General features: G+C 38.4%; 1 protein-coding gene across 1 annotated transcript in view; it reads right to left on the bottom strand.

The window, feature by feature from the left end:
• The window catches only part of SLC19A3 (solute carrier family 19 member 3), a 163,928-nt gene that overhangs the window by 54,745 nt on the left and 94,662 nt on the right, over positions 1-14,521 (bottom strand). The window contains exon 3 of the mRNA XM_044070920.1: positions 3,740-3,932. Within this exon, the coding sequence (XP_043926855.1) occupies positions 3,740-3,932 (193 nt within the window). The remainder of the gene's footprint in view (positions 1-3,739; positions 3,933-14,521) is intronic.

The following is a 14,521-nucleotide window of genomic DNA, read 5'->3' as shown; positions in this document are numbered from 1 at the left end:
AGAGACTGATTCGAAGAAGTCAATCAGGTTCAGTTTGATTGTCAGCTCAGTTATTCTGTTGATTTTAACTACTTACTACATTTTTGTGTATCAGTTCAAAAACAAAATGATTAGCATAGCCTGACATATTTTTTTTAAGAATTTTCATTCTTTATTTGCTTTGATGTTGCTCTCATAAGATATGACTACAGGATATCTTGTGATTGTTCTGTTTTTTCACTTACTGCATGTTTTAATAGAAGTTTTAATGTAATACTTTAGTTTGTAGAAATTGTCTGGTCTAACAAGCTGGTCTTGTGACTGGTGGTCATTTGAAGTGTCAGGGATCGTACCTCATCACTGTTTATAGAAAACACATGCCAGGATGTACATCCCAGCCAGCACTGTGAATAAAGGGGCAGTTCAATTAACTACTGTTATGGTTAGTACCTCACACAACTGTACTTTCCATTCAGATGACAGGAGCCCATCTACCCTCTTATTCCTATCTGGCAGACTAATTTCAAATTAATAGTTTACATGCAGCAGAAAAGCAGGTTCACATCATGGTTAACTGATTGGTATTACATGGAGTAGCTAAAATGTGTGCTGAAGATGGACATTAGAAACTAATCTATGAACACAGACTCCAAAATATTGAACCATGTAAAAACAGGAAAAGATTAAATAAGCATGAATATTTTTACAGATGAGCAAGCATTTTTTTTTTTTGGGAGGGGACAAGATCCCCTGCACCCTCCATTACCCCTCCTTATTTGTATACATATTAAAACTGCATTTGTACAATTTCAGAGACAGGACAAACACCTACAAAAAACCCCCCAAAAAGTCACCAGACAACAATTACAGCACTTTGGTGATAAAGAATATAAATACAAACGAAATATAAACATAAAGCAATCATTATGAAACCAAAATAAATAACCATAAAATTCAAAACACACAACTGGAGTAAAATCAAAATTAAAGCACTACAAGAACCAAACAGTGCTAACTCAGTCACCATGAGCAGAACAGAATATCACAATCCCACTTCACTATTAGGAGAGTCCTGAACTGTTATTGTAACAGTACATGATTCTCTGAAAACAAAATTTCAGTAAAGTATATCACCATATTGTCTCTTTATTGTACAAGATAGCACACAATCCTTCATTTATGCAGGGTTTGTTAAAATAAAAGTGGATAGTTAGCTGGAAAACAGATTTTTGTTATACAAATGCATGTAGGTAATATTCTAGCCATTCCATTTTGTTGATATTATGAATAGAGCACACACAGAATGACTGTTGGATTGTAAATTAATTGCAGTTGTTCTTTTGGCTTTTCCCGTTTAGGGGTTGCCACAATGGAACTCCAGTCCGCTAAGGATTGGCAGTAGATTTTTATGGTGCCGAGGTGCCAGCTCGATGCCCAACCTTCAACAAAGGCACACCTATTCACACATCTTTTGAATGCCACACGACCGTGGGGAGGACATGCAGACTCCACACAGAAGGCGCTCCAGCCGAGAATTGAATGGAAGAACCTCTTGCTGTGAGTTACTGAATCTAAATTATTCATTGCAGTGATTAACAAGTTTAGTTTTGATATGATTACTTTAGCCAAAGAATTAAGGCAAAAGCTGATTTACTTGTTAATTTTTCAAAGTTTTTTCTGTCCCTTAAATATAGTGTGACTCTGAGCTCCATCCAGGGACTTGATGTTCATCCTGACAGCAGTCGGGAATTTGACACCTCAGAAACTGACTACTAGAAGCTGTGAATGAGGTAAATCTGTGACATATTCCCAAACCTTCTGACATGAGTTGGTATAACTGCCTAGATATTCTTTCTCTCCTTCCTATAATACCCTTTCCACAACACATATTAGCTTCTACCAATAAGCTAAAAGCAGCTCACTGCCACTGGTTAAATTTGTATGTCACAGTTAAAATGAGGATGAATTGAGGGCATTAGATTGCTACTGGTCTGTGCCAAAACCATAACTAACTGACTGAAATGCACTTATTTATTATTTATTTGTCAATGGTGACCAGGATTTCTAACTGGCTGGAACTCACTTTCAGCAGAGGCCCAGGGAGAATGTTTTATAGTTATAACACAAAAACTCATGTTCTGCTACATTAAGTACTACAGGCATGAAAATAGATATGTATATATAATATGAAGTTCCACTGAAGGTAGAAAATAAACATGCATTATATTTGTGATGTTTTGGGGTTTAAGTAGTTAAGAGTGTGTTTTTTCCTGGTGCTTTAGTTTCCTTTCATATTCCAAAGGCATGCAGTAAGGTTGATTGGAGACTCTAAACTGCCAGCAGATGTGATTCCATGCATGTCTGATGTTGAAGACAGACCTGGGAACTTACTTCTGTTTTACACATTTTCTTGAAAACTCCATCATAAGCAGTGTCTGTCCATAGGGTCACTCTAGGAATTGGGTGTGACTCGTAAGAGAGCCAGCAAGTTAATAGCAGTATATCTTTCAGTGCAAGAGCCATTAACAGAAGGTTATACAGTAGGAAAAAATGGTAAGTTAAATATGCTTCATCAGTGAGTGTAGTCATGAGCAAGGAGTAATAAAATACTAAAGCTGAAGTATCAGTAGCAATAGAAATGTGTTATTTATGATTTCTTTGGTGTGTGTGTGTGTGTGTGTCTGTGTGTGTGTGTGTGTGTGTGTGTGAGTGAGTGTGTGTGTGTGTGTGTGTGTGTGTGTGTGTGTGTGTGTGTGTGTGTGTGTGTGTGTGTATGTGTTTGGTCCCTTCTGACCTCATTGTCTACAGGCATCCTTCTACCCCCCCCCCGGCCTAGCTCCAGTGTTGCTGAGGGCCACTTGTGGATCTTAAGGGCATCCTGAGGGCTCAGCCATCTGTGCTTCTGTCTGGTGTGGGTTTTTTTATATGCCCTACCCAATTTCCTCTTTCTGCACCTCCCCATGCTTGCTGCTTACCTCTAATGGCATCTGAGTGCATCTCCCCTCTTTGGACCATGCTTCCCCTTAGGGAACATCACTAGGGAGCACCCTCCCCCAGGATGGGCATGCCCATCTTTTCCTTTCAGTCTGTCATTTGCCCAAGCTGCTAATCAAACCTGGGTCAGCTGGGAGGTAGTTAGAGCTTTATCCATCTACGTCATTGGAGTGGCTTATCTTTGCTATACTTTTTGATATTGAAAATTCATCATAAAAATGCTGGACTTGACCTATTTGATCTACTTGAATTTGTGGATATAATTTGATATGAATGATTCCATAAGCAACTTAGTATTACAGCTGCAGGGCAGGAAAGAACAAGATGATTTCTTAATGAGGTCGCTATCAAAAAACTATATCAACAGTTTTGACATTGGTTGGCGTTATCAAAAATAAATTATGCTACATGAAAACTGCATCAACATATAAACAGTTAAAATGGAACAGAAAATTGATGTAGTTGGTCATTCTGTATGTAACATTATACACTGAATATGAATCAACACAGTTATTTCCAGTGTCTGCAAGTAACTATTAAGTGTATAAAAGGAGGTATGAAACACTAAACTCAATGTAAATACTGGCATAAATATAGGTACAAACATAAGCATGTGTGTGTGTGTGTGTATGTGTATTTAAGATCCATAATCCTGCAGTATCAGATGTTTCACGTATTACAGAAAGCAGATCTCATATTTTACTTTTTCTGTTTAGTTCGTATTTATATTAAAGAAAGCAGGATTTAAATTCTGAGTAACACTTACGTTGCTATTGTGATGAGTAGCATGTAAGAAGATTTGAATATCAAATAACCAGCATAGCACACCCAGATATTGTTTGTCAGGTCCATTAGGTACAGCGCACCTGCATCGACTGCTGAAAAGATGCCCAGTGACAGTTCGCCCCAAAGGTTCCAGTCAGTGTTGACATAGCCTACAGCAAACGATGCACCAGCACCTGAAAAGTCCAAGATAAGTGAATTACATGCAATGGTTTATGTCATAGCGGCTGTATTGAAAGGCTTTTTAAATAGTGAAAACAATACACCAAAATGGAGAGCTATTCAAACTCCTTCTTAGATAGTCTGTATGTTATTACCTGTGTGATAAAACTGCTTGTGACAGCTTTCCTTAGGATGACATTACAGCATAATTGAAACTACTATACAACTTATTTTCTCTTTCATTGTAAAGGTAACCAAGCACTTTATGCTTAATTCTAAAAAGGTGAAGTATAACCTAGGTAACCATTTTCAAATTGCTTGTTTTTTGTTTTATGCCTCTTTGGTGTACCTTGGTTTGTTATTTGCTAAGGTCACTTTCCTTATAGCCAGATACTCTCCCTATCTTGTTGCCTTTTGAACTATAACACAGATTCTTATGGCATTGTCATGGGTAACTATGATGCACAATAAACCATTCATATTGATATGTTACATTGTATTATTCTATGTTATTTCATATCTTTGCCAAGTTATGAAATCTCCTGTGTTTCATATCTTTGCCAAGTTATGAAATCTTCTGTGTAACTTAACTTTTCTTGCAGTCAGTGATGGCCCTGGATATCTCCCCTGTACACACATTGACACACCAGTATAAAGCATGGCTTTAGCAGTGATACTTCATTTATACCACAACAACAAAAAAATCACTGCATTTTTTGCAGTGATCATCTAAAATAAATCCTAGATATAATGCTTTCCCATCATATGGCATATATCTGTTATTGTAAAGGAAAATTCATTTACTTTAATATTTTAGTATGTTTACCTTTGTTGCCTAAACCTCATTATCATGAGCAGAAATTGTGGGTCCTGCAATTTTGAAAATAAACCGTAGTTCAATAAAAAAACAGCAAATTTTGAAACTTACTGCTACACCAATAAAGCACTTTTGCAGGGGTTCTTTGCCCTCTTGAATACCCTGACATGGGATGCCACACTCCTAAATATACTGACTGCAGTACTGTCATACGTCAGAGAAAGGAGAAAAGTGAATACATAAAAATATTTAATTTAAGAAACAAATGTGCTAAGTAGTACAGGTAGCAGGTAAAGATTCAGAGAAATATGATCTTATACATGGGAAACAGAAAATAATCTTTTTGGACAGATTACAAGAATGAGAAACGCCACTATACAGTTAGGTTTTTCCCTCGCTGTACTTGACTAAAGAATTATTGATTGCAAGGCTAAATTGGCTGAATTACAGACATCACAGAAGAAGGCGGTAAACTTCAAGAATTTAACCAGTGGAGATACATAGATTAAAAAGGTTAAGTAGGGTTTCTGGTAGACTATTTTCAGTACTAATAATCAGGCAACCTAATATGTTATCAGAGCCCATTGGTGAGAGATTCTTAGGTTTTGAGTGGGCTGGAAAACTTGTTCCATAGTAATTATATGGGGTACCCCAGGTGGCAGGGACTCTCAAATCTTTGGAATAGTAAAAGCTGTAGTGGAGTAAAATTTGCAATGTATTTGTCAGCTAGGATGCTAACTATCCCCATTGGGTCATAGTGGACAGTATTATTGTGGACTAGCTCAGAACATTGCTGGGTGTTAGTTTTAACTTCCTTAGTTTCAGTGACTATTTTAAGTTCATATTCAGATTTCTGCATCCTGATGGCACCCTTAAGCCCTTTGCTAGATTGCGTAAGTGTGCTCTTGAGATGGGTAGGAGATCTCTTTTAAGGAATAAGTAGCTATTTTCTGTTGGTATATGGTTTATTTGTATGGATATTCCACCATAGGGGTATTTTTAAAATTGTCATTGTATTTGGAGCAGGTAGGGACTGCCTTATTAGTACAGCTATTTAAGTTGATTTTAAGTCAGTAGTACATGCAGCAGCTTTGGGCGGCCACGGTGGTGCAGTGGTTAGCATTGCCGCCTCACAGCAAGAGGTTCTCTGGTTCGATCCTTGGCTGGGGTGCCTTCTGTGCGGAGTCTGCATGTCCTCCCTGTGGTCGTGTGGGTTTCCTCCGGGTGCTCCGGTTTCCTCCCACATCCCAAAGACATGCTGCAGGTGGATTGGACACTCTAAATTGGCCCTAGGTGTGTGTGTGAGTGTGCCTTCTGTGGAAGGTTGGGTGCCGGGCTGGCAACTCGACACCATAAAACTCCACTGCCATTCAATGTGCGGACAGGTGATCCGCTGTGGTGACCCCTAACCGGGATAAAGCCAGAAGAAGAAGTACATGCAGCAGCTTTAGTGGTGGGATCTGTTGGAGGGGGGATTACAGTGTAATTTATATAAGTCATCAAGTAATTGAATAGGTATGACATGGAGAAGCCCTTAAATGCAGAGGTATTTGCACAGGAAGAACCATCAGCTAATGACATTGATTTATGGTCTGTTTGAATGAGGGACGATGATACATAGGGAGGTGTGCAGGAAGTGGTCATGTTTGGGAGGATAAGATGAAGGGTATCTGAGCCCTAATAGGATTCTTTTACTATTTCTTAGCTGCAAGGCTGAGCATGAGTGGTGATATGCATGCACCTCTGAAGAGCAGCATTTGTGGGGTACACATGCTGCTGGGGGGGATTGAAACATCCACAGAATCTGCAGACGTACCTGCTGCCTAACACTACTAGAGAAAGAATGGAGAAGCAAATGGGTCAGTTTTCTGCTGGATAGAGGAGCCATTGAGGAGATCCAGTAAACCTAAAAAGAATATATATATACAGTTCAGTTTTGTCTATCTTGTTATGCTGTCCTAGAGACTAAAATGTTTAATCATCTTTCCCCTACCCACCAATAATGCTGTTCATATGGGACTCTGCAATTATTACCTTACAGTTCAATAAAGCCTTGCAATTAAACCTTGGATGTGATGATCTCTTCTGATTTTGTATGTAGGGAACAGCCCAGTTAAAGCTGTCTTTTGTACTGTAAGAATGGGACGAATACATCAGGCCATAGACAAAGGAAGGTCTACAGCAAAAACTGATGGCAGAAAAAATACTAAGTGGTGAGACTTGACAAGACACCCTGCCCACATGTAAAAATGTGGAAAGGGGTGACAGATGGTGGTAATGAACTTCAGCTCTTACAAGCCATCAAGGTTAAAAAGTGGATTCAGATACTGAAGAAGAGAGTGGTCATCAAGGGTAATAATGTTACGATGGTCAGAACTACTAACAGTTGACCATCAGTGATATACTAACTATGGCCTAAATTATGCAAATGCACAGATTAGGTCAGGATAGAATGATAAGGAACAAGGATACCAATGTACTCAAATATGGAACATTCCCACTTGCGAGAAAAATGTCTTTTGGGTGGAAAGCTTCCTACCAACTTATATATGCCATTACATGACCTATAAGTTTTACTGTGAGGAAGTGGAAAATGGCTTTGTGTACCACAATCCCTTGGCATGGCACAGTATGAACTGCATAAATTTTTTTGGGGGGGCAATATGGCATCCAAGGGGTAGTATGGCACTAGTGTGTACAATCTGAACATTCCTGCCTATACCTCTCCCCGTGATAGGCTCGTCACCATGGAGGTGAAAATGTTCACCTTACTGTCTCAATGCCCGTAGCTGGGAATGACACAGCCGAGTTAGAGCATTAAATTTGTCTGCCCATTGCCCATAGCCGGGACTGATGTGGGTGAGTTAGAGCATAAAATGTGTCTGCTAAATGCCCATAGCCAGGACTGACATGGGTGAGTTAGAGCATAAAATATGTCTGCTAAATGCCCATAGCCAGGACTGACATGGGTGAGTTAGAGCATAAAATATGTTTGCTCCCAGTATGATGCTGTCTCTCCCCAGTCTCACTCTTGCCTCTGGGGGATAAAAGGGCCAGTTGGTTGGCTGTGGAGGAGAGCTGATGATCAGAGATTCTACCGGTTTATTTTTCTACCTCCAACTCAGGTCTTAGCTTGTAATTTGTACTGTTTTCTAATATCAGTGAGCATCCTGTAATCTCTGACTTCATGGCTGTTTCAACTATGCAGGTGATGTCTGTACTGTTCTGCCTCTATTTATCCCAGTGACCCTATGTCTGAGTAGTAGAAATATATCGAACTACATGAATATTTCATCTATAAGCAGAACTGGAATTCATCAAGATGCTTTTCAGAAACCATTGCTGTTTCTACTAAAGATGTAAAACAAGGAAAAGAATGCTCATTACTTAGATGTAAAAAGTAATGTACCACACATTACTTGCATATGAAAAGTATTTAAAAATAAAATGACTGACTCCCATAAAATATATGCTATATACATTATATATATGTATATATATATATATATATATATATATATATATATATATATATATATATATATATATATATATATATACACACACACACACACACACACACACACACACACACACACATACATATATATCTATATCTATATATATGTGTGTATGTATATATATATATATATATATATATATATATATATATATTTATATATCTATATAGGTTCATAGGTAGGTGCTAGGCTATTAGCCCTAGAGCCTATATAAGCCTAGCCAAAAAGGTACCCTGGCTTTCGCCACCCAAGAAAATTATTTTCCTGTGCCCCTGTCGAGCAGAGCTACAGAAGTGATCCCTGGGGTGAATTTCCTATTTCCCATCCAATCATCAAGCTTTTTCTTGAAGAGTGCTAATGAAAAGCTCTGTTTGACATAGATAGGTAGTCTGTTCCAGAGTATGGGAAGTCTCTGGGACAGGAATCTATCCCTCCAGCATGTTCTGTTTATTGTGGTGACAAGGTTTAGGTCCCTAGAGTGTGTAGCTTGGAGGGATTGGGATTTCTTTAAGTGGAGAATGTCCAACAGCTCTGGGTTAGACATAGCTTTGTATGTTAGGCAGAGATCGCCTCTGAGTAGGCGATATGCAATGGAGTAAAGCTGGAGTTTTTTCAGACGGTCTGCGTAGGGCATCTGTTTGAGGCCAGTAATCCTCTTTGTAAGGTATTTCTGTGGCCTTTCCAGTTGTTGTAGATGTCTTGTGAGGTACATACCAAAAGGGGTGTTGTACTCTATAGTGGGTCTAATGAGTGATGAGTAGAGGGGAACAATGACCTCCTTTTTCTGGATGAAAAAACTTTTGGGATGAGGTGAGCCACGTAAAAGGATTTCCTGACCTCTGTGGCGATATGATTATCAAAGGAGAGACTACTGTCCACCTGTGTCCCAAGGTCTCTTATCACACTTTTGGCATTAAGTAGACTACCACTTATGTGGTAATTCATGGGTACAGAGTTTTACCAAAGTGGATGACAATATACTTTTTGACTACCACTTATGTAGTAGTTCATGGGTACAGAGTTTTACCAAAGTGGATGACAATACACTTTTTGGCATTGAGCTTCAGGCCATGGCTTTGACACCAGGCATCTGTCTCAGTGAGGCCCTTTTGTAGTATGTTCACATCATTAGGAGTTTCCATTATGGCTCCTAGTTTGAAGTCATCTGCAAACTTTGTTAGCCAAAGACCTTCTGTGTTAGCCTATACTTCAGAGAAGTAGATACCAAACAGGAGAGGACCCAGGACTGAACTCTGTGGTACTCCACTTGTCACTGGTCTGAAGTCGGATTTGGAGTCTGCTACTTTCACAGTGTGGATTTATACCTAGTTTAGTGAGCTTATCTATAATTCCAGAGTGGGGGATGGTGTCGAAAACCTTGGCGAGATCTAGATAAGCTGTGTGAACCACCTTAACCTCATCTGTGGCTTTGGTGACTGCTTCAAAGATGTCAATCAGGTTTAGGAGACATGATCTGCCTTTTACAAACCCGAACTGGGTAGGGTCCAGAGTCTGGAGATTACCAATGTCTTTGTTTATGAGTTCAATGATGATACGTTCCATGGCCTTGCAGACCAGGCTCGTCAGGCTAATGGGGCGGTAGTTCCCGAGATCCATCGTGGCTCCCCCTTAACTGTCATGGTGCACCATTCAGTGGGCACAAAGCCTGAGGTGAGGCTATGATTGAACATGGTACTTAGGTAGGGTGCCAGTTCATTCTGTAGTTCATGTAGAACTCAGCCTGGGATATGGTCAGGTCCCATGGATGCTGTGTTCTTGGCTTTGGAGAGTGTGTTTTTTACCTGTGCAGCCGTGATTACAGGAGCTTTGCTTTCTTCCTGTATAGAGATGGCTTTTATATTACTCTGTTAGAGAGTCTAAAGGTGCTTTGAAATATTTTCAAAGATATAAGGACTAGTTTTGCTTACACTTCTTGACATTGAAGCTTAGTAAACAAATTGAATGTTCATGTTTTCTAGGAGAATTTCAAAAGAAACTTGTACTGAAGCATTTTACGTTTATATAATTTAACCAACCATTTTTTTGAAATTGGCATTTTTTTCTAACCTGACATTTTGTCTGAAGTGTTTGTTTACACAAATAAATGGTAGGACTAATAATATACCTATATCACTATAAATGCCTATCTATCTATCTATCTATCTATCTATCTATCTATCTATCTATCTATCTATCTATCTATCTATCTATCTATCTATCTATCTATCTATCTATCTATCTATCTATCTATCTATCTATCTATCTATCTATCTATCTATCTATCTATCTATCTATCTATCCCTAGACATCATCCACACCTGCACAAGCAGAAAAGTAGCAGTAGAAAATCAAGAAGTCAAAGGTCCCATATTCCAGTCCATCAGTCTGCGAACCATAAGTAAATGTTACTGGTTTAGAGGTATGGGGACACCCATAAGGTCCACATATAATCAAAATATTGTAGCCTACAGCAATGGCAACATGAGATAAAAATGTGGAGTGTTATTAAATAAAACTTTGAATAAGAAAATATTTCTACAAACAGGTATTTGGCAGCTCTTTTGCAGGCAGTCACACATTCTCCACAGTTGATTGTGCTTCTAAGACAAGACTGTGGTTAAAGCTAACCGTATAAATGAACATTGAGTATCTATTATGCTTCAAAACAGGGGCAAAACAAACTTTTTAAGCAAACTTCCGACTTAAGAAAGATGCTTTCAGCATTGTTATTCTCTGCTCTCACACTAGAAAATAAACAGCTGCACCTACATATCAATCAGTGTCGGGTGCTGAATAACTTTAAAACATCTAACGAATCTCACACTACTACACCTATATTTTTGCTTGTTTGTTTGTGGTAGTGTAAAGTGCATTGCATCTTTTAGAGCTACTTAGCTTTTGGCCACTGTTTGTGAGGTAGCACAGTGTATGTTAGAGCTTTCAAAGCTGTAAAACTCTTTGTGCCTCTGCAGTTTCTTTTTTTCTCTCCTCTCTGTATCTCATAGTATATTGGAGTAGCTAAAGCTCCATGTCCCATAAACAACTGTGCAACAGCAAAGTGTGTTACAGCTCTCAAAGCTGTAAAACAACATTCCTACACTGTTTTCCTTTCTTTTTCTCCTGTCTCTCTATAAATGGTAGTGCATGCAGCATGTGAAGTACAACGTCTAAATACATTATAATTGTGTTTTTCTGATCATATGTAAGCAGTTATATTTTCTCTGAATGGATTCCACTCTCAAGCTTTGTTTCACTCTTCTCTGAAGGTAAATTCCTCGACATCTATTTATTTAACAAAGAACAAAGTGATTATGCTTAGAGTCAAGAACATAATCCTGTTTTAATTTCTCCAAGTCTTTTGGGTTTCTAATACCATAACAGGAATGGACCCCATTCCTAAGTCAGAGTGTGGCTAAAGTTCATGAAATTAGTATTGTTTCAATTTTTGATGTTAGCCAGAAGTGCTCTTCACAGCAACACAATGTGCCCAGAAATATCTCCTTCTGCAGTTCAAACAGAGTTACATGTATCAGTGGCATATATAAATTAGACTGTAATTCTTTTTTATGAGACCCATTGCTCCTGCTAATATTGGAACTGCCTGGGTATTTTTCTTCCATATTACATCTCATTTCTGCTTTCAAATCTTGATATTTTATGACTTTGCATCTCTCTTTACATGAAACACTGTAATCACTGGGGGTAGCAATTTCAATGATCAATGGTACTTTTTCTTTTTTTCATGGACTATTATATCTGGTTTTCTCGCATCTATTTTTTGAACTGCTGGTGATGGGTGATCCTATATGATGTATACTTCATCATCCTCTATAATGCCTTGCGGTTCATGTTTCCAATGCTTTTTCATCTACTTCTAGACTGTAGCGTTTGCACAATCCCCAGTGCAACAGTCGTGCCACATTATTGTGCCTTTCAGTGTGCAGGCCCTCTGCCATGAGAACATCACATCCAGCAACAAGGTTTGTGACTGTTTCCAACTCTTTTTTACAAAACTTACATTTGTCTGTTTCTCTCACATATTCAATGGACTTTGTAAACCGTGTACATAGTCTACTATCCTGTGCAGCAATTACTAAACTTTCATCCTTTGTTTTCAACATATCTCTCCTTAAGCATTCCTGTGTCAAATCCTGATCAGTATGAAATTGTTCCAAGAGATCTCTGTACTTGCCACTATATTTATGACTTCTCCATATTTCTTTCCTTCTCATCTGAGCCTTCTCCTTATATTCTATCTTTTGGTTTTTGCCACATTCAGTTGCTGTTTTCATTTTTGCCTGCTTCTGGTTTGATTTCCACTTTCCAACTGAATGTTTCAGCTAAACTAAGCAGAGGTCTTCTTAGATTTCCTCTTTTCATGTTGTAAAACTTTCATTATGTTTGGATCTGATGAAGTCAGCAGATATGTATGCAGTCCCATGATCACAGATCTATACATGTATTCAGTTTTGAGGAGGCCCATACCTCCTGCAGAGCGCGGAATCTATTATCTTTTATATACTGATTTTTATATATCATTTGATCAGAGTGAAGCATTTTTTCTTGTTTTTTTTTGTCCAACTGATCCAATACCTTTTGGGACATGTCAATCACACTGAAACTGTAAGTTAAAACAGGAAAAGGCTGTTTTCAGTATTAGTTTTAGTTTTCTGAAGTATTTCTTACTTAGTTTTATTCACACTTGTTCATGTTTTTTTCGCCAATCCTTCATCCGTTCCCAAATATTTATATTCTTTCTCCTGCTCAACTTCCTGTCTTAGACTGATATATTCTTAGTACTGCAACTTTCCTGTTTTAAATGTTGCTTTTGCACATTTATCAAGACTAAATGCCGTTCTTATATCATCTGAGAAAGTTTTAACCACTTGCAGTTGGGCTTTCAACTCATCTGATGAACTATATAATTTTAAGTCATCCACAAAATGTAGATGAGAAATCTTTAAGCAAGGTTGTTTTCTGGGATCTAGATTATTACCAAGATCTAATCTATTAGGTAAACAGCTTAACAGGTTAAAGGCAAGACAAAATAAAATAACAATGGTTACAAAGAACCATGCTGGAATATCCCCCTTTGAATTTTTATCCCTGTGATAATAATTTGCCCTTTGTCATGACGTAGTTGCAAAGTGGTTTGCCACTGTTTCATGGTCACTGTGATCTAATTAATCAATGTAGGATATATCTTATACATCTGTAAGCACTCCTTTATCCATGAATGTGGGATACTGTCAAATGCTTTTTTGCACTCTATCCACGCCATACTTAGATTCTTTCCCCTTTTTCCAATTCTCCATTATAGCTTTATTTAGCAACAAATGATCCTTTGTTCCATATGATTTTCTTATGTAACCTTTTTTTTCCATTGTCATGATTGAATTTTCTTCTAAATTATTATAAACTTTGGGCAGGATTCACAAAGCCTCCGTGTAAGAGTTACAAGGCTTACATGGAGGCTGCAGTTAAACGGTGTGATGTCAGCATGTCATGCATATGCATGAGGGCATGCTGAATCACACCTAAGGCTTACATGGTCCGTGGAAGACAGTAGGGGGCGTGTCCGTAGGCCGAGCCCTGCAAGCGGACACGCCCCCAGAAGAGTAAAAGTGCCTAAAGTAAACCCCCACGACAGAGTACATGGAAATGTGAATAAACACAACACAACACATGCCCCCACAGACTATGAACATAAAATCATATAAATGAACATGTTATATTTTTTTAAATTGTAAAGATGTTTACCGGTGAATGCGCTCATTTGCGCGGGCATGCCCGTAGCTCAGCCACAGTTAGCAGTAAGTGGAAAAGCATATAAGAACTAACTATGCAAAGTAAGCCAAAAAGCAATAGCGTAGCGGTAGAGACGTTGGCTGAAGAGCAGGCAGTCATGGTTTGAGCCCCCACAACATCAATTTTTATTTTTAGTGAAATAAGCAGGAAACAAGTCCCTGACATATGTGTACACATATAAAATTATATTTTATGTAAAATGTAATGAAATAGGCCATTTATTTTGAAGAAATGTGAGATAAAATAATAAAAAATGTCATATGTGCCTATAGCTGAGCTACAGTTTAACAAGTTGAGTGCATCTGCCCGTAGGTGAAAAATGAGTGCCCAAAGGTGAGCAGTGGTTTAACAGGTGTAAAATGAGTGCCTGTAGGCGAGCAGTGGTTCAACAGGTGCAAAATAAGTGCCCGTAGGTGAGCAGTGGTTTAACACGCTGAAACTGTGTGCCCCTAGCTGA

This window comes from Protopterus annectens, chromosome 4.part1 (genome assembly GCF_019279795.1).
Source record: "Protopterus annectens isolate FY-2018-M chromosome 4.part1, PAN1.0, whole genome shotgun sequence".
NCBI lineage: Eukaryota > Metazoa > Chordata > Ceratodontiformes > Protopteridae > Protopterus > Protopterus annectens.
The sequence above is the reverse complement of the archived record's forward strand: the minus strand, read 5'-3'. Positions and strand labels throughout refer to the sequence as shown.